This window comes from Mastomys coucha, unplaced genomic scaffold (assembly GCF_008632895.1).
Source record: "Mastomys coucha isolate ucsf_1 unplaced genomic scaffold, UCSF_Mcou_1 pScaffold15, whole genome shotgun sequence".
NCBI classification, from domain to species: domain Eukaryota; kingdom Metazoa; phylum Chordata; class Mammalia; order Rodentia; family Muridae; genus Mastomys; species Mastomys coucha.
This window is the reverse complement of record NW_022196897.1, coordinates 63,324,799-63,350,047: the sequence shown is the minus strand read 5'-3', so window position 1 is coordinate 63,350,047 and position 25,249 is coordinate 63,324,799. Positions and strand designations below refer to the sequence as shown.

The 25,249-nt window shown below is 44.4% G+C and overlaps 1 protein-coding gene across 1 annotated transcript in view; it reads left to right on the top strand.

The window, feature by feature from the left end:
- Positions 1 to 7,807: 7,807 nt before the first annotated feature.
- Positions 7,808 to 25,249, top strand: part of Pde11a (phosphodiesterase 11A) — a 396,671-nt gene continuing 379,229 nt past the window's right edge. The window contains exon 1 of the mRNA XM_031370689.1: positions 7,808 to 8,906. Within this exon, the coding sequence (XP_031226549.1) occupies positions 7,995 to 8,906 (912 nt within the window). The 5' untranslated portion in view covers positions 7,808 to 7,994. The remainder of the gene's footprint in view (positions 8,907 to 25,249) is intronic.

Below are 25,249 nucleotides of genomic sequence, written 5' to 3'. Positions count from 1 at the left end.
AAACTAGTTCTTAGGTTGGGCTGAAATGGCTCCAAAACCTAGCATGATCTGCATTTCAAATAACTTGGCTTCTTGGAATTTTTCTTCCCCAGTTCAAATGACTTTGCACTTTAAAGCTTGGAAAAATGTCACATCTCCTTAAACTTAAAAAAAAAAAAAATCCACTAAGTGCTCATGGGTGTTGGGCCATCCTCGGAGTGTGGTCAACCTACTAGATACCACTCCTGCAAAGCAAAATGACTCTCCTTCCAACAGAAGCCATCAACTGTCCATTGCTCCTCAGCTAAGGGTGAGGGTACACCATTGCCTCCCACTCCATGCTGTAATGTTGACTGGCTTCATCATGTGCAGGTCTTGTGCTGACCCACACAGCTGCTGTGAGCTCATGAATACAGCTGTCTTGTGGTTTTCGGATGACACTGCTTCCCACCAGCCCTCCCAAGCGTCTAGATCTTAAAATTGTTTTGCCCCTTCTTCTGAGTTGTCCCTGAGGCACGTGTGTGTGTGTGTGTGTGTGTGTGTGTGTGTGATATAGATATCCCATTTGTGGCTAAACACTTTACAGACACTCTCTGCATTTTGACTAGCTGTCATGGACATGCCTTAACAACCATCTACTGTACTGATGTGATCTGAGAGTCCCATTAGTCTGTGAGTACAGAGGACATTTAGAGGGCAGTCTGATATTATGACCCTGTAGTAAAATAGTAATAGTAGGTTCACTCCTAAGATCTATGAACATATCAACTATGAATTCTTCACTCAATTTACAGCACCAGGCACGTGTTTCCTCCTGTGGAGTGGGTCTTAAATCCAATTAGAAAGTAGTGTGTACCCCCATACTCTTCATGCCAGTCCTGTACCTTGGAATAGCTGTGGTGGCTAAAGAAATTCCATTTCATGCTAGGCATTCATCTTGTTACACACTAGCTGTTTGTCTCTGACTACAGTCCCTGGACAATAAGTTCCCAGCAACTCTGATTCAGTGACCCTTGACCTAGAAATGTATAGCCATGACCATCTGCTTTATTATGATCATGACTAACTGCCTTTTTTTGGGGGGGGGCTTCTGTCACCTGCTTGTGTAGATATTCAAAGACTATTTTGAGGTCACCTTGACTGCCTAATCTCGGCAGAACAGAACAGCTCTTGACTTGCTTGTGCATTCTCAAGGACTTTTTGTGGCTTTTGCCTTTAAAACTCCTTCCCTCAACCCCCTTCGAGGAGGAGGAGTCTCTAATTTTGTTCAAAAACTAGTGTCCTGGTAGTAGCTTCAATAATTTTGACTAACTGTAGTATTGATGAATCTGTGGTCTTTTCTAGAGTCTCAAACTCCATAATAGCTCATAAGGTTCACAGCTGGGTAAGACTGTTGGTGACATCCTTGTCTCCCCCAGTAGCCTACAGAGCACCTTCTGGTACTATGAACACTGTCCAACTTTGAGGAAGCTTCCTAGCCAGCAGTTTGATTTATCCATGTCTTGTGACCAAAGTGTGTATGGAGCAGTTTAATGAAATGATTTGCACAAACATGCTTGAAGTTCTCACCAATGTCAATGTCAAACACTTTATGGAAATAGACTCCTCGGAGAAGAACTACACAGCCCCTGGCAGCACTGAATCCCCAGATATGTACAGGGAGTCTGTCAGCAAAGCCTGGCTTCTATCTGAATACAGCCACATGAGCGATCTCAATTAATTCTAAGAAGAACAGAAAAAGCAAGGATTAACCAACACATTGGTAAGAGGCAGAAAAATCATTGTTCTAAGCAAATAAAGTCTAAGGTGGTTTGATATGTTTTGGCTCCCTTCCATATTTGATGATCCCAGAGGTCACCCAATAAAAGCCAATGATTGCTTGAGAGGATAGGGTCCTCTGCATTAGAGGATAAAACAGTTATGGCCAAGCGTGGGAGACAGGAGTTAGAGATTCAAGAAATTGATACCAAATTATGAGATGTTTGAAACAGCACACATTTTCAGGCATGATAGTCCCTAGGAAATTCTACTGGCTATGCAAAGTCTCAGAATATCATTATCTACTCTCACGATATCATACCTCTTTAGTAGGACTGCTTACGTTCATGAGGGGGTTCTGTAGCCTGCAGCTGCCCATGTAGAGTGTATTTATAACAGTGTTGATGGAATTAGCAGATGAGCAGAAGAGGGCAGAATTACATAGAAGATTATTTGAGTTATTTCCTAAGGGGAAATACAGTTGTGTTTTATTTCTTAATGGGACTTCTTTGAGGTTCCCTGTAGTTGAACACTTTCCTTTTTCTGCTCTAGACCTGACGTAGCTCCTGTTTCATCTGTTTCTGCCTAGATAAGATGACCTATAGAGTTCCATCAACAGGCTCCCGTGCCTTCCAGCTTCTAGTGAGGTCTGATTGACAGGAAGGAGAGGTGAAAATGAGCACGAGATATTTTTTTTTCCTGATATCCTCCTTCTAGATAGGGTTGAGGTCTCAGTGTCCCATGACAACTGTCTCTGAGCACTTCAAGGCAGCTATCACTTTGCAAGTGTCTCTCCTGGGTCCTGGTAACCTTTCTTTCTGTCCTATGATCAGGGTGACTTCTCTGTTGTTGTGTCCTGGGTTGTTTTACTATCCCTGGAGTTTACCTATACTCTACCTTTTAAGTTAGCCTTTGTAATTTAGTCCTCTTAGAATCACTCCGATTTGCGTGGGTTCTGTCTCCTGTTGGGACGCTGACATTGTAAAATGAAGAAGGAATGGTGATTGGCCCACAGCAACACACAGCAGATTATGCAGCCTTCTGCCTCACTGCTCTCTCTCTCTCTCTCTCTCTCTCTCTCTCTCTCTCTCTCTCTCTCTCTCTCTCTCTCTTTGGTTTTTTCGAGATAGGGTTTCTCTGTTGTAGCCCTGGCTGTCCTGGAACTCACTCTGTAGACCATGCTGGCCTCGAACTCAGAGATCTGCCTGCCTCTGCCTCCCAAGTGCTGGGATTAAAGGCATGCACCACCACTGCCTGGATGCCTCAGCCATCCCAAGCCTTCCAGCTTTACACTTCAGCAGATTACACTTCAGTGACACCGTGTCTCCATGTGCCAAGCAGGGAACACAGATACAGCCAATTTCAAAGCCAAGCCAGAAATGCCAAATCCACCCCCCAGGTCTCTCTTCTATTGCTCTTCCCACCCTGTCCAGTATTCTCGGCACCCTGCCTCTTGTCTTGCAAAATGAGATACAAGATTGAAGTCAGTGGTTTTAGATTGAGTTTGCAAGATCAGAAGAGTACTTGGCAGTGGTGGTGGTAGTACAACAATGTGAATATAGCTATTGCCACTGAGTTGGACCTAAAAACGTTTCAGGTCATAATGGCACATGTATCTTACCATGATGGGAAAATACATGCATGTATAACACACTCAGAGTTTTTATCTCCATCTTTTGTCTTCAGAGACTGGTGTGCTGTAAACAGCATGCCTAATGAGTATGTCAAGAAGGCTGTTTATTAAGCCTCTGCCTTGAGCACCTGGCTGGCTTGTGTTGGTCTATGTTCCCTTCTCCGAGGATGCTTGGGGCCTTTCTTGCCGTCATGCACAGTGGAACTATCAACAGGACTATGCCAGTAAATGGGTTTTTGGCTTGTAAAAATTTTATCAATGTATAACTCATTTAAAGTGTATCATACTGCCCAGCTTTGGAGAGTGGCAGTGCAGGCCTGTAATTCCAGATGCCTGGGACCTGTAATTTTTAGGCTTGCCTAGGATACGAGCTCAAGGCTAGCCTGGACAAATTACTGTAACCCTATCTGAAAAGAAGAAGTAAATGATGGCTATGCAGCTCAGTGCCAGGTCCAAGGATCAATCTCAGTACCACAAGATGGTAATAAGGAATGAACAGTGATAAGGTACAGGGAACTGAGCACAATTAACGTTAGAACATTTTTTATTACCCCACCCTTAAAAAAAATCTACACTTAGTTTTAGGCATTTTTCTTCCTTTTTCAATCAGAAATTAGTCCATTTTTTCCCTATTTCTAATGGAGTTTCCTATTCTTTTGATATAAATGACATCATACAACGTGACCCTTTGTGAGTGGCTTTTTCCACTTTGTATGGTGTTTTTATGTTGTCTATGTATCAGTATTTCATTCCTTTTGTGGCAGAGTAATGTTTCATTGTATGACTGTAGTACATTTTATTTACCCATTAATTAATTAAATGCTTTCATCCAATATTGGTAACTACTTAACAATTGGTAATCTGAAAAAAATCTTGAAGGTAGGGAGAAAACTCTGGTTAAAAGCACTTGTCACCCAAGCCTTCGTCTGGACCCCCAGATCCATGCAAAAGCTGGGTGCAGTAGTATAAGCATCTATAATCCCCACAGTCTATGGTGAATGGGAGGCGAAGATGGGAGACTCTCTAGAAGCTTGTGGCCAAGCTAGCTTGGTTTATGTAGTATCAAAAACAGCCTGTCTCAAAAAAGAGGGAGAGGCAAGACTTCCCCTCACCCAAAGGTTGTCCTCTGAGCATCGTATGTGCCAGGGCACCCACACCCTCACATTGCACACATACAAGCACATGCACACACACACACACACACACACGCATGCACACACGCACACAAAGAGAAACACAGAGACTAACTCATTCACTCACACTCATAAATCCAGACTTGGAACATATGTAGACTTCCATTTCCATCATGGCTGACTGTAGGTTGCTTGATGGAACTGGACATTCATTGGAAACAGAGGCCAAAATAGGCTCTTCTGAGCCCCTACTAACAACTTCTAGCAAACCATTAGCCATCCCCCCAATAGGTCACTGAAGTGAGCAAAGCTGTGACTGTAGGCAGTAAGGTTTCCACACACCAGCAAGAACACTAACGGCACACAAAGTAACAGATAGTGTCTATTAAGCATGCTCTGTGACGGGCACTGTGCGGAACGTTTTTGTTCTTTAATTCTTCATCACCACTTACCTTCTTGGCAGCTGTCAACTCCTAGAGACTAGCATTCTGCTCCTGGCTCTCTGCCTCTAGTTGGTCTCCATGCTGTTTCACAGATACCCCACTGTGTTCCTTCTTGTAATGTTAGCGTGTGCTTCCCTGACATGGTGTGTGTTGTTCAGGCTGTAACTCAGCTCGTTTTCATCAGGTTTTTGCTGAGCTGTCTCCTCCTCAGAAAGGCTCGCTCATTGCCTCTTCCCTTTATCCGATTCTTTCCTAAGCTTCACTCTTCATGTTCCCTACCCCAGACACCCTGTTTCTCTGTGTATTTATTTTGTTTTTCTTTATCCCAGAAGCACAAACTTGAATATGTTGGACTTCACTAATGTATTTATTTATTTATTTATTTATTTATTTATTTATTCATTCATTCTTCAAAGACTTATTTATTTTTCTTTTATGCGTGCAAGTGTTTTGCCTGCATGTATGTACGTGCACCATGTATGTGCCAGGAGCCTATGGAGGCTAGAACAGGGCATTATTAGATTCCCAGATTATTATATTATTAGAGTTAAGGATGGTTGAGCTTCCATGTAGTTGCTGGGAACCAGGTTCTCTGCAAGAGCAGCGATGCTCCTGGCTGCTAAACCTTCTCTCCAGTCCCCTATCATCATCATCACCATCATCATCACCATCACCATCATCATCATCATCATCATCATCATCTCTTGACTGCTAAAACCTCTCTAGTCCCCTATCATCATCATCATCATCATCATCATCATCATCATCATCATCATCATCATCATCAGCAGCAGCAGCAGCAGCAGCAGCAGCAGCAGTAGTAGCAGCATCCATGTGGCTCATGATCCTAATACTTCCAACTCCCAAGTACTGGGATTACCTACCTGCTTTATGTAGTGTGTGCTAGACAAGCTCTCTACCAGTTGAGTTTTATCATCAGACCTGGATTACAACTTCAGAGGAGTGTATTGAAAGCTATGTGATTCATACAACTATAAAGTTTGTACAAAACAACAGCAGTCACGTCCTCCATCCTGCTGGTCCTAGTACAGCAGGGTTCTGGAAAACAGAAGAAAAGCACCAGGCCTTTCTTATATTCACATCGGTGCTCTCGTCCCAAGGCTACGTTGATTAAAAGCAGGGGCATTTGGAATTAAGTTCTTTGAATAACATTCATTTATTCGTTTATATATTGTGTCTTGTTGGGGGGCAGCACTGAGGTCAGAGGACAAATTTGAAGTGGGGGTCAGTTCTTTTTTTCACCACGAGAATCCATGGATGGTACTTCAGATGTCAAGTGCCTGTACCAGATGAAGCCTCTCATGGGTCTACTCGGAACTCTTAACAAGAGTTCTCTATTCCTGGTGTCAGGAGAGTACTTAAAGGACGCTCTATCTCATCATCCACTCTCTTGTTTCTGGTCTAAATTTTGGCATATGTGACTCACCTGAGGCCTGGGAGGCAGTACAGTGACGTGGTCCAGAGGATGCCTCCCTAGAGAGCCAAATTACATGCCAGCTGACTGCAAGTCCTGAGTTAAGTTACTCAATTGTCCAGAATTTTCTATCTTTAAAGTAGGATTACAAACCTCTGTGTCATAGGCCTATTGAGAGAATTCAATTATTATGTTCATTTGAGGCTTGATAGACTTTGCCTACTTCGCTCTGATGTCCACTTACTGTGGATGTCAACTTAGGGCTGCCACATGGAGCCAGTGAGAATCCACGCTGGCCTCCTCGGCTGCCTTCTGTCGCTCTCACCTCTGGCATTCCGGAAGAGCCTCTCTGCTGCCCTGGTTCTGCATCTGCTCTGTTCCAGCAGGAGCAGAGGATTCTCCAAGAAAGGATCCTCACATTCCTCTTCTTTGCCTAACTTAACAACCAGTTGTTGTTAGCAGGACTAGCCAGATCCGAAGGAAGCCCAGGGCAGGGCCAAGAGGAGTCTGTCACTGCGCAGAGCCCCAAGACGTTGTGATTTTTGAGAGAGAAGGAGAAGGCGAAGAATGAAAGATTCCTGTAAAACGAAGAAAACTGATGGATCTTGTGCTCACCAGAAAAGGGGACCCGTGGCCCTCAGGTTCCACTTGCCATGACCCCCCTTGCTCCAAGGGTTCTCCCTAAATCTGAGTTTTAACCCCTTCAGCTCCCCTTCGTCACTGAGAGAAGGGCGGTAGTGGTGAATATCCCTGAGTTTCTTTAGATTTGAGAATCTCTTACACAGAGAACTTCAGGGGAACTAGTTTGATTAATATGTATTGCACGCCCACAGAGTGCTGGGCAGTCCGAGCAACGGAGGAAACTAAAAAGTACAGTCCCATCCCAGAAAAAGAAAACCCAGGCTGGCTCTGGGGACCCTCTTTTCTTCGGAGCGCACTTTGGGTTCTGATCCTCACAAATCATCAATATTTCTCAGTACTTGGACTCCCACTGGGCTCCCCAGGGCCTTCTGGAAAGCTGAAGGATGGGGCGGGGGGGTGGTTTGGAGCGGAGCGGGGCGGGCTAGGGAGGTGAGACTGGAAGGGCGGGGGAGGGGGGCACCTAGGTACGTTCTCCACTCGACACTGCTCAGAGACTCTTCCACGAACCGCCTGGCATCCTGCGCGGTGGACTTTGGCTGCTGTGCGCCCCGCCTGCTCCTCCCATCCCCAGCTCAGAGCTTCACTCCGGGGCGTGTCCTGCCTACCTCGGGCTCACACTGGTCCACTCAGCCCGCTCCAGCGGCGGCGGAGCTGAGGCTGCGAGAGCCGGAGCAGAGGTGGCACGAGCCGCCTGGGAAGCAGCGGTGGCCGTGGCAGGCACCTGTGCGGAGCAAGAGGAACAGGGGTAGGGTGGGTGGCAGCCGCTGCTCTGAGCCGCGGAAGGGGAAGGAGCAGGTATCTCCCCAACTGGGATCCTGCTGTTCCTGTCAACCTTCGGCTGGCTGGCAGGGAGGTAGTGCCGAGCTGGGGACACTGGTGTGGGCAAACATGTGCAGCAACAACTAGAGGCCTCGGGACAGGTTAACGTGTGGCCCCAGAGTAGAGGGGAGAAGCAAGAGGTGCCCTGGACCATGGCAGCCTCCCGCCTGGACTTCGGGGAGGTGGAAACTTTCCTAGATAGGCACCCAGAATTGTTTGAAGATTACTTGATGAGAAAAGGAAAGCAGGAGCTGGTGGACAAGTGGCTACAAAGACACAGTTCGGGACAGGGGGCTTCGGGCCTGAAGCCTGCCCTGGCTGGCGCTAGCAGCTTGGCTCAGAGCAATACCAGAGGCAGCACTGGCACAGGTGGTGGTGCTGGACCCCAGGGTTCTGCCCACAGCCATCCCACGCCCGGTGGTGGGGAAAGTGCTGGGGTTCCCTTGAGTCCCAGTTGGGCCAGTGGCAGCCGGGGTGATGGCAGCCTGCAGCGGAGAGCTTCGCAGAAAGAGCTGAGGAAGAGCTTTGCCCGCTCCAAAGCCATCCATGTGAACAGGACCTACGACGAACAGGTGACCTCCCGGGCCCAGGAGCCCCTGAGCAGTGTCCGGCGGAGAGCCCTGCTCAGAAAGGCCAGCTCTCTGCCCCCCACCACAGCTCACATTCTCAGTGCCCTGCTGGAATCGAGAGTGAATCTGCCTCAGTATCCCCCTACGGCCATCGACTACAAATGCCACCTCAAAAAGCATAACGAGCGCCAGTTTTTCCTGGAACTGGTCAAGGACATCTCCAATGACCTTGACCTCACCAGCCTAAGCTACAAGATCCTCATCTTTGTCTGTCTCATGGTGGATGCTGACCGTTGCTCGCTCTTCTTAGTGGAAGGGGCAGCTGCAGGCAAGAAGACTTTAGTCTCCAAGTTTTTTGATGTGCACGCAGGAACCCCACTGCTCCCCTGCAGCAGCACAGAGAACTCAAATGAAGTGCAGGTTCCCTGGGGCAAAGGTATCATTGGCTATGTCGGGGAACATGGAGAAACTGTCAACATCCCCGATGCCTACCAGGTAGGACTCTGTCCTCGGCTCCCCAGCCCACTGGCTTGGCAGCCATGTCTTCCCTCATCCAGGACCACTTTTTACTTGGACATTTTACAGATATTGTTATTTAAGTTCTTTCTTGAGTTTTGTTAGAGTGTTATATCGTCTTTGATGGAATGGTGTTTTCCTAGCACAACGCCTTATGGGAAATTCATATATCACTCAATAATACCATGTGTATCTCTGTCAAGATAGTAGCCTTAAGATGTCTGTATGGTTTTAGCATGGATATGTGAACAGCTAGAAAGAGATGCAACCTCCAGAATCTCAGTGTTATCATGAAGAGAATGGGTATTTTTTGTCTCTGGTGTCTGTGGGGGATGGGGATGGAGAGGTAGGGTGGGCGGTGAGAGTGGAAAATGATGATTTTCATGTTGTGGTTCAAGGTTGGAAGGTGAACAGAGCACCTAACTACATACTAGATGCCTACCGTTTCTCTAGCTTAAATTTGCATGAGTTCCAAGGAAGGGAAGACCAGGGAAGACTGGACCTGTGACCCATTCTGGTCTTCTTCATATCTGCTTCATTGGCGTTTAGAGAGGTTGGACAAATAAAGGGACAAGCCCTTTGCAAGCTTGGGCAGAGCAGGCAGTTTTCAATAGGGGGAACCAAGTAGAGGTTTGGGTTGTCAGATGCCCCCATTGGTATATTTTTAGCAACTGCCAAGGCAATAGACACAGTGGACATGCTAGATTCAAGTGGAAAAGCAAGCCCAGCAGGCTGCTGTCTGGTTTTCCTGTCTTTTCCTTTTTACAGTGATTTAGACTTGATATTGGATGCTGGATCTGAAAGGCAGTCAGTTTTCATTCCTTCAGTTCCTGAGTGGTGCAGCTGGGTGTCACTTCCTCAGGGTTCCTGAGAATGGAAAGTTCTAACTTACTCTTGGTCCTGTGGCCATTTCATGACTATACCTTGTTTCAGGGAGGCATGTGTTTGTCTAGAGTTTGGGTGCCTTTGAGCACAATCGCAAAAGTTGTGGGAAGGACATTTATTCTCTCTTCCATCCGAAAGGTGACAATTCTACACAGACCCACTGAGCTGAGCCTCAACTAAGTCTCATAGTTGTGAGATGTCTGTCAGCATGCCCCTCTAATAGTAAGCAATGCCTAGGAAAATCTTTTGTTATTGATTAGTTATGTTATTCACTATATCCTTCTTAAAGACTTTGATAAGTTGAGGATGAGCAACCTAATTATGATTTTCAATAAATGCCCATTGCTCTGTAGTCCTAGAAAGCCATGGGAAGAAATGAAAACATTTAATAATTGATATGTTGAAGAGCCCATAAGATATCTGTAAAGATCGCAGGTTCTTTCCTATTCTTTCTAGACCCCTGCTGTGTGCCCAAGCTCCAGATGTCCCTCCTGGGTTGATGATACTTGTAGAACCTTGGACAGTAGTCTTTGTTATTGCCCTTATATTTCTTATTCATCCACAATCCATTTTTTCCCTCCTATTTCTATGGCTCTTTTTGTAACTGTTCTCTTTGTGCTCACAACTTTCATTTGATATTGTTCAGATATGGCACTTTGTTCAAGACTATAATTCGTGGTGTTCTCAGCTCCGTGCCTGTCTTCTTGATGGAGAGAATTGTGGCTGTGGATGTTGTCGCAGGCAGAGCAAATCAGGTTTTCTTGTGGCTATTGCTTCCTGTAAGCTTGGCCTTTATTCTGCAGGCCAAGTGTAAAGCAAGTTGCTGTTTTGTATTTGGAAGCTGCCTTGGGAGAAGGCAGGTTTTCTTCTCATTCCCCCCAGGGCAGTAGCAGTGGCTATAAATAAGGCAGGTTTCTTGTAGACTTCAGGATGGCAGGTGAGGTGCTCCAGGGAGCTTGAGATCATTGTCACTTTAGTTTCACTTGAAAGTATCATTGTTGTTGTTGTTGTTTAATTTATCATAGGCTTCTGCTATGTATTTGTGTGTTTATAGTTTGTGTGTTTTTTTTTTATTGTATGTATGATATTCTCAGATGAAATGATTTTTTCCTTTTGTTTTAATGCATTATCGTCATCATTAGTAGGGCCTAAACAGAATCACTTAATTTCACAGTCTCCGTTTCCCGATCAGACAATGGGACCTATCTGGTAAAGGTTATTATGCGATCATGCTGTGAGATGCTGTACTGAAGCTCCTAAGATGGTACTTGGCCCATGGCGATTACTTAAGAAATGGCAACTGTCTGTGATGATAGTGCTGGCAGTGTCTGACTGGCCATATTCTTCTCTTATCTGAGCGTTGGGTATGAACTCAGCACATTTTACCAATCTAATCTTTCCCTGAGCCAAGCTCCCTCCTGAGGCTAACTTTTTTAGAATCAACTCTGAATCCAAAGACGTTATAAACACAACAATCATTCTTCTATTCTTTCTTTTTAAAAGATTTATTTATTTACTATATTTACAGTGTTCTGTCTACATGTATGCCAGTACACCAGAAGAGGGCACTAGATCTCATTATAGGTGGTTTGTGAGCCACCATGTGGTTGCTGGGAATTGAACTCAGGACCTCTGGAAGAGCAGCCAGTACTCTTAACCTCTGAGTCATTGCCCCCCCCCCCATTCTTCTATTTTTAAGAGTCTCTTAAGCATCACCCATGGCATGCCATCATATCCTAGCCTAGCAAAAGCTCCATGCTTAGTTCCTTAGGCAACTTCTCCAGAGCTGGCTTGCTGCAGCCTGCAGCCTTGTTTTCCTGTTCAAGCATTTCCCCATTTTTCCCCTTCTCTGCTCTTACAGATTTCTCAGAGTGAAAACTGAATCTTCCAAATGTATATCTTTGAATATATATGTACTATGTGGATGGGTATTTTGCCTGTATGTCTATGCAACTCATGTATGCAGTACTCATAGAGGCCAGAAGAGGGCGTCAGATACCCTGGAGCAGGACTTATAGACGTTGTGATCTGCCTTGTGGACTTCTGGAAAGGCAGCATTTGTAATTATTGAATCATTTCTTCAGACCCACACATGTCTTTTCATTATGTTGCATTAATTCTTATGTATGTAACCATCTTGAAGTCTCTATGCGAAAATATTAACCACCCTTCTTGATTCTTTATAAATCCGTACAGTTAAAGGTGTGTCTTGCTCAGATTCAGTTTAGTACCCTTTTATTTTTTCTTTGGGAGAGTGAAATTTTATCACACAGAGTTTCAAATTTTAATTATTGGGTAATTAGGTTAATGGTCTTAATCATTTGGGGGGCTTCTTTGAGCAAGAACAAGTCATTAAAGACACTTATGCAATTATGATAATGAATATCGCATCCTGAAGTCAAGGGTAGAATATTTAATGAGACACTAAAGTTGAATAGGCGTTTGGCAGCAAAAATAAATCTCTTTTGCTTTCTCCATTTTGTATTGCATTTCCTAATTGATCCTAGAAAACAGGATTGAAATTAGGAAAAAAAAAAGATAAAGAATTGCAAATGGAAAAATACATTCCTTTCGGGTATCCAATTTGACAGTGGTGACTGCAATTCACCTTTCTTCTCTGACAGTTATAAGTTATTAAACAGCCCACTTTAATATAGTAATGAATAAATTGGCCTCGAGATGTTACAAATAAGAGCACTTAAGTAGCAGGTGCTCTCTTTGAGATTATTCCAAACACCCAGAATATAACACTTTTGACGTTAATAGAAAGTGCAAGATGAGCTTGTGTTGGTGTTGCTAATGACGATACAGGTGTCTGATGGGCTTGGGTCTGAGAAACCGCAGGCTGCTTTGTTAGGTGAACTGAGAGGAGGCAGGGATGACGCAGAAGAGTGGCAGGTGTGCTGGGCTTTCAGAAAACCTGATCTGCTTACACAACAGAGTCACTAATTCTGCAGGTCAGATCCAACAGGCAGACAGAGAGCCCATTATACCTGTGGGTATAGAAAGGTGAGAGGTCACACTTCCTGTCCCCTCCAGTGCTCACAGCTATGAGCTAGGAACTATTTACCAAACTGTGCTCAAATGGCCAAGCTGGGTGGTGGTCCTTTCAGAGACAGTTATATGGAGCTTGTGGTGGTAGACTCCCTGAAGGAGGTGCCATGCCAGCAGATTTCCTTGCTGGATAATTTTGAGGCTATCGGGAGTGTTTTAGATAGTACAAAACAGCCTGAGAGAGAGAGAGTGAAAAGCAATCACAGAATGTGCAGAGGTGAGAAGAACTGTTTTAACTCAGCTAAAAAGAAAAAAAAAATCATTGCAAAAGTGAGTTAAGAACCCAGGAAGGACCTTGAACATCTGAAAAAGAATTGACTGACAATAGACCACAAGAAACCTCCTGGCATGATCAAAATGGCACACTGGGTGACTGGGTGGCAGCGACTGACAGGATAGAACAGAGGAAGGTTTGAAGCTGGGTGAACAACTAAGTCTGTAATGATAGCCTGGTGAAGCCATAACGAATGACAGAACTAAAGCGGAGGCAGGGCGATTGGCCACAGGGAACACATGGGAGTTGTCCTGTAGGTGAGAATTTGGATGAGGGGAGGTTAAGTCAATGGTGACTCGGAGACTGTAAGCATGAGCGATATGAAGAGGGTTAATAGCTTTATCAGAGCACAGGAAACATCAGGGTGTGCTGGCAAATGGTCTAAGTTTGGGGCTACTTATTGCCTCTGGGGCCAGCCTGGGCTACAAAGGGGACCCCTTTCTCAAAACAAAACAAGGCAAACAAGCAAATAAAACCCCAGCTGGAGAGAGGAACCAGTTTAACATAAGGTGTTCTATGCAGGACCAGCATTGTCATTTGTTTAGGGCAAAATGATGGGCCTGAGACTTGAACTCCCTTCCCGAGAGTCTGCCCTCCAGACCACAGTCATCTCCAGACAGAAATCCTAAATGACTGCAACTTCCAGGCTGAGAAATTCTTTCTGTGTCTGGCCTGGGGTGGATGAGAGGCCTTGGCTGAATTGCCTGCTGGATGCTCCCTGGTGCCTGCAGCTCAGGGTGGAGAGGGTCACCACCTTGGTCTACCCTGAGATGCAATGGACCACAATGCTCTTCTCATGCTTCCACACCTACACCACTCCAGAGCAAAGAGCTACAGCACATGTGGCTTATGGGCTTCTCTCCATACAGACGGCCAGGCTGCTGCACCTATTTCCAGGGCAAAGGAGAGTCTAGGTGGGTCCTGGGACACCGGGGTGGGGGGTGAGGATCAGGTGGCCAAGACCTAATTTGGGGCAGGAAGTGGGGAGGGATCACAGAGAGAGCCAAATCTCTGAACTCCTGGTTCAAACTTGGCCGTTCCATTGCACTTCACATACAAAATAGTTTCCAAGACCAAAGTGTTAAGAATATTCACAGGGCAGTGGAGCAGCATCCACCCCCTCCTCCCACAACTGCTCTGGCCACATGCTCACGAAGCTGGCCCTGCCTGACTCTGAGTCATACAGAGTATAAGAGGTTCAATTTTATTCCAGCCCAGTGTCTATTGCAGTCCTTCGCGTAGCCCCAGCTTCACCCTAATTAAATTATGTACCATTTTCGATGCCTGGATAGGGCCTTTCTATTTTTGTGCCTTGCTTCCTTCCTGCCAGGGATACTTTTTTTCCCCCTCCATCTTTGCCCATCCATCCAAATCCTACTCTGCCTTTCCATAATGCAAGAAGACACAGCTGATGGCTGGTGCCAGAAGAGAGATAGAAAACAGAACAGAAGCTATACACCACGATGTATTTAAGGGTGCGCTATACTATAGTGGCATGTTCATTATGTATTAAATAATACTGTACTAACATTTAGCAGTTTGTTTTCATGGAATTCATTTTCCACCTTCTTTTGATCTCTACATTTACATTTTAAGTGTCAGTCTCAGAAGGAGTTGACTTTAGGCATCTAGAAAGCACACTGATAAAAGTACTTCTCTCCCTAACAAGGCCACAGATGGCCCATGGTCTCATCATTGAGTTGTGAGGTTGACTTTAAAAGGGGTGTTGACCCTGTTCCAATCCTGTACTATAAAGGAATTCCATGAAATTTTATTTTCAGCTCTGCACGCAATGTTTGAAAAATTCCCTCAAGTCCATGGGCAAGTTCACTAGCCCAGAACTAGAATTGATCTTTGTGCCTGCAGCAGGAGACATTTCCTATCTCAGGCCCCTCTTCCTGACAGACACACGCTCATGATGAACGTAAGGACAGACCACACTTGGCTGCTTGTCTGACAATGGAGTCTAGAGAAGTTCCAGTGCTACAGAATCATGGTGAGGTGATTTAAGGTCAACTTGGCCTTCCTCTTCACCCCCAAAACTAAATGTTTACTAATCTGACCTATTTACTTTGGTTCTTGAGGTTTGGTCCCTTGTTTATTTACAAGGCAGACTTAACTTGGAAGCTGATTTTTCCTGTTTAATGTAGCATTCAGGAGACATGTTTGCCTCTCAAATAGCTTTGCTCTGTCTTGGAGGGAAGTTACGAAGACCCCTTAGTTTCAGGGCCATGTTTTAAGACCTGACCATATTCTTTTTGGAAAGTAGGATTGTGGGTCATAAAAGGGCAAGTATAACTGTAAAAAAGAAAAAGCAGGGTGGGTTTATAATATTTTGGGAGGAACTTGGGTTCTTTGGTCATTTATAAGCACTAGAGGCTAAATTTATTTATTTGTCTTTTGGATGAAAGTAGCAAAGAAGGTTTCCTGGTATTATAAGAAGTGTATGTGTTACCGTCCCAACTGTATTAACTGGTTAGTTCGTACAGAACAGAGGTTTCACATATTAATGAGATTTGCTCTTGATCACAAAAGAGAGGTTTGAGGGTGTAGGATGTCTTTTTTTCACTTGAATGAAAACTATGGAGAAAGGAGGAGACACCCCTGTAGAGTATCTATTGATAATATTGATAAAAGGCAGCAGGCACCCTGCTGTTATTAACAACTACCGCCCCCCCCCCCCCACACACACCAGTGTACTGTGGGCCTGAGATTAACCCTTTAGTGAGAATTTCCCTTTCAATCCTAATAGTTCTTAATTTTACAAGAGGAAAGACTTGAGGCCTGGCCACATTAAAGATTTGCTCAAAATGGCTCAGCTGACCACGCAGAGAGCCGGGATTCAAGCGGAGATGTGAGGGCTGCAGAGCCTTCATGCACAGCCACTCCTGGAGTAGTCTTTCCTGGCCACTAACTACTGGGTTCACAGTACCCCTGTCCTTTGCTTGCCTTTCCCCTTACGGTCTAAGTACTCCTGGTACCAGGGAGTCTGAGGCACACCTTTGGTGAGAGCCAGTCCATCTTCTCTCTCTCATCCCACCTTGACTAGACATCTGGCCTCCTCCTTGACTCTCTGTAATGACATAATGTGCCTGCTCTACTCTAATATTTAGCATCCTTGGCCACTTGTCTTAAGTGAGCTCTTACACAGGAGTTCTTTGAGATCTAGATCCAGACTTCGCTGACCCTGCAGCACACCCAACAGTGATGCCTAGGAACTGAATGGTTGCCCTGTGTCTCTGCCTGGTGCTGGCCAGCTTATACAGCTCCAAATAGCAAGTCCTGACTATTCAGACAACATGGACCATTAAGCTGGCAGCTCAACTCTTTTAAGCATATCTTTATTTACTCTCCATTTTGAAGGCTAAAAAGTAAAGGCTTGTAAAAGCCCAAAGAACTGGAGGGTTATCTGAATTGCTTGTCTGCATCCATCAAGGACCTACTCCAATGTGCCTTGCTTTTTTTTTTTTCTTTTTTTCTTTTTTTCTTTTTTTTTTTTTACTTTGAAGAGGCCATGTTATACACAGAATGGCCTCACTGCGCATGATGCCACACACCTTTGATCCCAGCAGTAGGAAAGTAGAAGCAGGCAGATCCGCATGTGATTTTGAGGCTAGCCTTATCTATATAATGATTTTCAGCCACCAGGCGCTACATACTGAGATCCAGTCACAAACAAACAAACAAAAGCAGCTAGCCTGACCCTAACCAAGTAAATATTGGAAGCTAGGAACGTACCACTGAGAATTTCCGAGCTGGAACATGCTCTCTCTAGCTTTTTGAAGGTGCTTGTAGTTTGAGTCCTTAAAAATCATAGGATTTTATTTTTTCTTGTTTTTCTTTGCAAATCCCTTTCAGATGTGGGAGATTATATTGATCAGCCTTGTGATTATTATTTTTTAGACGTGCTGCCCTTTCAAACTTATTGATTATAAGTCATGTGCTTCACATAGTTTCAAAAGGTCTCATAAATATTCAGCTTTCAGATGGTTGCATTTCGAAGCTACTGATTCTGACTGACTTGGTCTTATTAGCTGTCTGTGGACCAGTCTCTGTGAAAGCTCTGCTTCCCTTCTGTTAATCAGAGTTACCACTGATATATTGGGCTAGTTGCTAGCTTCTCTCCACCCCCATACTGCCACCCCAAGAACAGAAGGCAGCTTCCAAAACCCAAAGACCACAAAAATTGTGAGGAGGGGCTCCCTAGTCAGGGCTAGTGGCCTGGGGGGGGGGTGGCCTCTGGGGAGAAACTTAGCCATGGACAAGCCAAGTGTCTACAGAGAGGGGGTGAGGGAAACGGGGCCTCCTCACACTCTGTCCTCTTGCCAGTGCCACACACTGGTTAAACTTGAGAAGGCTGAGTGGATGAAGGGAATCTGGCCCAGCAGTTTCTGGCACAGAGCAGTACAGCAAAAGGTGGCAAGCACATCAGGAGAGGGAAGTCCATCGGTCCAGCAAAGATGCTCAGTTCTATCAGCAGGGCCATGTGTGTAGAAACCATGTTAGGGAGGAACAGGCTCAGGCCAACTGAATGGCATGAGCTCATAGAGTGCTCTGATGCAGCCCTGTTTTAATGCCTTCATGACACTGCCTCAGCTCTATGTAATTCTACATAGATGTGGTTTCCACCAAGGAGTCCCCTGCATAAAGGATATGGTCCACAGGGGTGTGGTCTACCCACCAGGAATAGCGTTCTCTACTCCTGGGAAACTCTAGGGTCCTCACAAACAGTGCCGGCTTTTGTTTTGTTGATGAAACTTTCCTGTTTTGGTTTTAATGTTTTTGTAAAGGTTTTCACAGTGAAGAGAACAGGCTTTAGTCTCAGGACCAGGGAGTGTGATTGTATTCTTGGGTTTGCCATATTTTTTTTTTCAGCACAACGGTATTTCCTGGCATATCCACCTTACAGTATTTTATAAGCATCTAATCATTAAATCAAATCATTACATTCTCATGAGACAATAAAAAAGCATTTTCAGACGAAATACAAAGCCTAATTAATGCTTTCAAACATACTGTCCAGAGTTCATAGGCTGGCTCTGCCAAGGAACTTCCACATAAAAGCAAACTTTGTATCTAAAATATCTATATACTGGCTTTATTTCCTGAGTTCTTCCTCCCTCTTCTCTCCTCTTCCTCTCCTCCCTTCTTTCCTCTCTGACTCTTGTTTTGTTTTGTTTGGTTTTGTTTGTTTTTTCCACCAGGGTCTTGCTATGCAGCCCAAGCTGGATTTAAGGTGATTCTGCCTCAGCCCCTACTGTTCTGAGATTAGAGGTGTGCATCACCACTTTATCTTCTGTATTCTTGATACTGTGGCATTTGGAGCATCCTGGAAAGACTTCTGCTTCTCCCAAGGCTAGCCAATTCTAAGAGACAGCAAAGCCTATCCCCTAAGAGTGCCTTGGAGATTCAGACCAAATAATTCAGAGCCCAGAGTTGTATGCATCATTATTTTTCCAGCTGCCCCCAGTCACCCATGATACCAGAGAGAAACAACTTCAAACAAGGGGAAGTTTCTGCTAGCTCATAGGGTCTGAAGTTCCAACCCATAGTCACTTGACCCACCACTTTGGGCTGGAACTGAGCTAAGTATCACGTGGCCGACGTATGAGGTGAGGAAGCTACTGGCCACCTCTTCCCAAGAAGCATGGAGTTCAGGAAAGACCATGGACAAGATAGACAAACCCTCATTCAATGACCTGATTCCTCTACTTAGGCCTCACGTCAGAAATATTAACTCAGCACTGAATTCATTATGTGCTAATCAGTTAATAAAGTTAGAGCTCCCATGAGCCAATCAATTCTCATAGTCCTACCTGTGAACATATTACACTGCAGACCAAACCTTCAGTAGACATTTCTTTGGGGGACATTTCATTTTAAACCACAATTTCACACCAGGGCTTAGACGCTTCTCTGGCCCAGAGCCTAACAAAATTATTCAAGACAGCCCATCCCAAGCCTACTTCTTGGACCTTTCCTCCTTGCCTACTCCTTCCCTCCAAACCCCAGTGAAAAGTCCCAGCCATGTCCTGCCCTCCCTGCTTCTGCCAGTTGACTAACCCACTCCTTTCTCATGTGACTTCCCAGCCTGCTCTGCTTTTGGAGTCTGTGAACCCAAACTTGTTTCCTCACGATAATCATTCCTGTGTCTTCATATATTTCCACAGAAGACGGAAACAACACAGGATGTCTTAACCCAGTACTGCCTAATCAGGATGTCTTTTACAAAGGCAAAGATTGTTTTAAAATATAAAATAAATGGATTAAGTGAACATGAGATGGAGGGATTTATTGATCAAAATACACAGTTGGCATTTAGCGAGCACAGCTCTGTTGAACTTCTTCCTAGAATTGATCAATGAGTTTATTTTTCTAGCATAATATGTAATTCCAAAAGTATGTGTTGGGTTTCTGTGCTGTACAATCTCCATATTAGATATCCAGTACAATAATCTTTAGTTTATTGTTGAAATCCTAAGGAGTCTAAAAAACAATGACAAGACTTGGGTTAGTTCATTGTAAAGTATATAAATGTTGGCAAATGTCATTCAAGGGCAGAAGATCAAATTGCAACTCATCAAGTTCCAATAGTTTATTAGTATAGGAGAATCTGACACAGGGCATTGTGTGTGTGTTTGTGTGTGCATGTGTAGGTGTGTGTGTGTTCCTCTGTGTGTGTGTGTTTGTGTGTGTATGTGTATGTGTAAAGTGCTCTACCCATCAGCATTTACCAAACAACCACAGCCCTTAGTTGTTGTTTCAAAACAAGGTCTTCAGAAGGCAGCAAACCCACAGCCTCTCTCCTTCCATCTCCTGAGTGTGGGGATTGCAGGCATGGACTACCATGTTTGGTTTCAGTATTAATTTGACTTTAAATTTATTGGCCACTAATTAACAGGAAAGCTTTCTTAACATTTTTTTCCCATGCTTTCTTGCCATTACTTTAAAGGCTCCACATCACCCATTTTACGCTGTCTGTACCAGTTTATCATATTACCAGAATGTTCTAACCTTTACTATTTTTCAATAAAAAATTTGATGGAATTCTTTTATCATTTGCATGGCTGTGTACAGTTTAATGACTGCATGGCTTTTATGGTTATTTTGCAACCTAATGTGCGTGATTACATATTTAAAGTTTAATATCGACTGTAATGGAGTTAAAGATTGTAGGCTTGGGACAGAGTTGCTAGGAAACCTTTCTAGATTTTTATGCTTTCCTGCATATGGAAAAGTGAGGCTATCCCCCTCTGTTTCCAGAGCCCACTTTCTGGAGCACACAGGCTTCCCAGTTAGCCCCCTTGCCTCCCTCCATTGTTTCTAGAGGATACCCGAGGGCTGCACTAGCTGCAGTTATTTGGACTGTCTTCTGCTTCATTCTGGTCTCCAGGAATGGGACACCAAGACCAGATTCATCTACGTCTTATTCTTTCAGTGACTTGTAAAACACTGCCAACCATAGCATCTCCTCTTGTTCATAGTCTTGAGACTGTAGAGAACAGAGGAGATGAGCAGCTGGTAGCAGCAATGTACCCAGCCTTACTCACTGGGAGCAAAGTAAGACCTTTGGAGAGCCCAGCCCGGAGCTGAGACACCTCTTCTTGATTCTCTGTTATCCACTTAAAAAAAAAAATGAAACAAGAGAGGAAGTTCTGGGTTGGTTCTGCTTTTTACTCATGCCCACTGTGAATAGACAGTATTGGCACTTGGGGGACCACTTACGAATTCAATATACAAAGGCAGGAAAACATTTTATCCACCTCCAAATTAGCCAAATTGAGACCCCACTGAATTAAATTGCAGAAACAAAAGGCCACCTGGGAAGAGAGGAGCCACTAGCATCCTAAGAACATGTCATATTTAGGGCCTTGAGTTTCTGTGGAAGGGAGAGCTGATTTCACTCTGTAGAGAGATCTTCTCAGGAAGCAAAAGAAAGCATTGTAGCAACATGGCTGTACTAGTGATTTCATGCAGCAGCCTTGTGAGGCTGAGTAACTTGTAGAGAGATGATATGGAAATAACACAGTTCAAAGTTTCCTGGAAAATACAAGAAGTAGAAAATGAAAATACATATGCTTTCTCATTAGCAGGTAAAGCCTGGATTTATCCCCATGGCACCTCTTCTCTACTGATCTACTGATCTGACCCTCCTCCTAGGATGGAAATTTGACACTTACTATAGCATTTAGCAACTAAGGGGTGCCTGGGTAAATAGAGTAAATGGAAGCATCTCTGTCATAGTCTTTGTTTCAAGACTAACATTCAGTGTTATGTAGGCTAGAGTTTGCACTAGTCATCCTGTTCCACAGAGAGACATAACCAGCCAGAATAGATGATCTATTATACATAACACTTCAATTAAGCACCCCAGTGTTTCTCCGCAGAGGCACCATTGGTATTTGGGAATGAGTAAGTACTTTGTTGCTGCGAGTTGAGAGTTGACTACATATGTACCACGGCGTTCTTAGAGCATCTTTGGCCTCTGCCCAGATGTGCTTGCTCACTTGTAGCAACTTAGCCTCCATATACTGTCGAATGTACTCTGGAGACAAGGCTGGCCCCTAACCCCACAGTCTTTGGGAACTAATGATGTGGGAAAATTTGGCAATGACTATGTACAGCTTTAAGACTCCTCATGGCTTCTAATGTAACAAGTCCGGGTCATCCTAAGGAAAATTTTATGGGTACAGATGCTAAGATTTATATGTATGAATATTTATTATAGTGTATTTATAATAGCATAGAGTTATCAACCAAAATATCTGACTAAAGGCTTGGCTAACTAGATTATGGCTCATCATAAAATGGGATATTTAATCAAAGGAAATCGCTTACAAAATGCTATCAATCGAACAAAGCATAATAGAGAGTAATAGAATCTCAGTTTTCTTAGCAACAATAACAACAAAAGCTCAAAGGAAGCAGGTGATGGAAGCAGTCTTGGAGTAATCACAGTGGATTCAGTCCCACTATCCACGACCCGTGTCATATTTTTTTTCCAGTTGTTTTTTTTTTTACATGCAATGCTAAAATGGAAAGACTTAGACACGTCTTAAAAGGCTAGTGCCAAGATTAAGTGAAATTATGAGAAATGTTGCTTGTTGCCTTGTAAAGACTCAGTAAAAGCAAAAAAGTCTGTCATGAAAAGCTGGAAGCTGATAGGTCCAAACATGAGTAGAGGCAATCTCAGAAGGCAGAGTCCAAGCATAGGTTTTCTCTTCTGTTCTGGACTCAAATTCAAACTCCCACATTAATTGTTGCTTTCACACCATGCCTCCAAAGCTGAGCGTTATACTGTGGTCACACATGGAAGCTCATGTGCATGGCTGACAAGTTCCTTTCCAAAGGGGGTTCTTCCTCGGTGACCTCCACGACTTCAACACAGAGCTGCCTTCCCTAGATGAGGGGGAGAGAGAAATGGAGACGTGAGTGGGAGGATTTTCTAGGCCAGCTCAGGGAGAGCACAAGCTCCTGGGTCCCATTTCATTGCCACCGTGCTTAAGAAATACCTGCATGCGCCTCTGTCCTGTGCGGCTTTATCCTACCGCAGTACCTGCAGCCACTGTCCCTCTCAAAGTCTCAGGTCTTCAAGTAGTGAGTTGTCCTCTCCAGCAAGTCTCCTCCTTCCCCAGGGCAGTATCTTCTGATCAGGGCCCCCTAACACATTGTAGACAGGCAGTCCCCAAAGGATAGGTGAGCTAGAGAGCCCTCCCAGAATTCCTTACTAGGCATGAGTAGCAGCATAGGTGATGGCTAAGGACATTACCCTCCCTCCATATCCACTCCAGAACCCAGATGGGAAAGGAAGCTATCAGCAGAATGCAGCTGCTTACTCTTGTCCATGTGACCCCTTTCAGGGTCTCAAGTAGAATGATGTAGGGGTCATGGGATGGGGTAAGGAACTGGAGGCTTAGCAGTGTGTGGACCCCTGATTGATCAGACGTCATATTCAAGACATACATTCAAAAGGAAAATTACTATCAATTTCAAGAAAATATTTTTAGAGCCTCGAACTTTACAGGTTTGGAGTGTGTTGTGATTGTGCTGGATAATGGCTCATAACCCAGGCTGAGGCAGGACTGATGCTGTGACTTTAAGTGTAAGCAAGAATAACGGGAGCCCATGATGCTCAGCGTGTCAAGATGCTTACGGTGTGAGCCTGGTGGCAGGTTCAGATCTTGGAACCCATGTAATGGTGCAAAGAACGGACTCCCCAAGTTTGTCCTTGCTTGTTGTGGCATGTGTACCACCCCCACCATGCACACACAATGATAATTAATAATAATAGCGTAGTAATAATAACAACAATACATTTAAAAGAACGAATGATTGGAATAGAAGGTTAATTGTTTTACAATCACTCCCCTAGTGCTTTACTCAACTGACTCACACTCTTGGGCTTCTGTCATTTAAGTGTTGGCTCATTACTTTTTCTACTAAATTGTGAATTTATTAAAGGTATAGGCTATGGCTTTTCTGGCTTTGGAACGCTCTGTGTTAGTGTAGCACCTAACACATGATATTATTAACACACACACACGCACACACACACACACACACACACACACTGAATACATGAGAAAACAGAATGCAACTGTTAGGTTGGAATACCAGGTTAGAACGAAGGCTTTAGGTAATGTCACTGAGCTAAGCCAAGGGTCCTTTTCATTTTCCTTATTCACTGGTACAGAATAGGTACAGGTATACAGTGGTCCAGCCCGGGAAAGTTAGAGAGAGGGAAGAACAGAGAGCAGATGTTTCATGTGTTACTGGTTAGATTATAGAAGATAAAAGCAAGAGACAGCTAATGAACTATGGCTCTAACAGGACTGGACCAGAGCTTTGGGAAAATCAGGATGCCCAGCTTCATCGCTGGATGTCCGTTTATTTAAACTGGAGTGCTGGTATTTTTCAGGTGAAGTAGAATGATTCCCTGGACGAAATATGGAAAGTCAGAGAGACTCTTGGTGCAGAGCAGTAACTCAAGCCGGATTAAAGTGTGTAGAGAGTCTTTGGGGTTCAAGCCTTTGGGGACAGCAAATGCAAGCCATTCCCACTTCCACTGTCTCCAGGAATCACTTAGGGCTCTCCCATCTGTACTTGTGTTCAGGAAACACTCTCCAAGATGCCAGACCTTTTCTTTTTCTGGTACTGGGGGCGGGGCCAATGGCCCCACTCCTGCTTGTCAAGTCCAATCATCTGTTTGGTATGTTTTCAGTTATCCTGCCATTGCCTTAAGACCACTCAACACACGGGAAGGATGAAGCTCTTTGGGGATCATCAGTGGTCAGTTTTGTTAAGCAGCTAAATAACATTTCAAAGATGAGTCACAGCACTTAGTGCTCTGCAGCTCAAGGGGATGGAATGTGGACATACCCCACTCACCCCAGCGTCCTCGGAGCTGTGGGCTCTCAGCTTCTACCTCCTTTCGTCTCCTCATCTCTCTCTGCCTGACGCTGTTCTCTTTGCCAGCACCCCACTCCTCTAGGTATTTTTGTTTGGATTCCCAGCTTTCTGCCCAGCTTCTCTCCTTCCTACCTGTCATCCTTATCTTGCCTGTCTTTTTGAGTTTCCTCCTTGTCTTCTCGTTCTTTCTGACATTATTGACAATGTGAAACAGATATAACATTTAAATAAGGATTCACTCCCAGTTTTTAAATTTCAGAATCAAAGTGTAAATCTCATAGCCCCCCCACCCCCCAAAGCTGCTTCTTTTACTACCACGTGGCCAGCGACTGGGCCTTCTTTTCCATTTTAAAATCAGGTCCACGGAATATTTGTCTTCCCTTTTAAGTACACAGAGTTTAATTAGATTTTAAACGGTTACCCCATGTGGTCCTTGGTTATAATGTATTTTCTGTGGGTCTTGTAATATAAAAGGGACTTTGCCTCCCAAGAACGGTCTAAGAACAAATGACGGGAGCAGTGTCATTTAAATACTTGATAGGCAACACCCAAGCTTTATTAAAACAAGGCGTTTCTTCTTTGACACTCTCGGCAACATTGTCCAAGTTCCCATGCCACCAACAGGCCAGTTGTTTTGGGGGGGGGGTCTTGTCCCTTTTAACCCTATGCTGCTGCTAGTCGGTGTACTATGCAGAGGAGT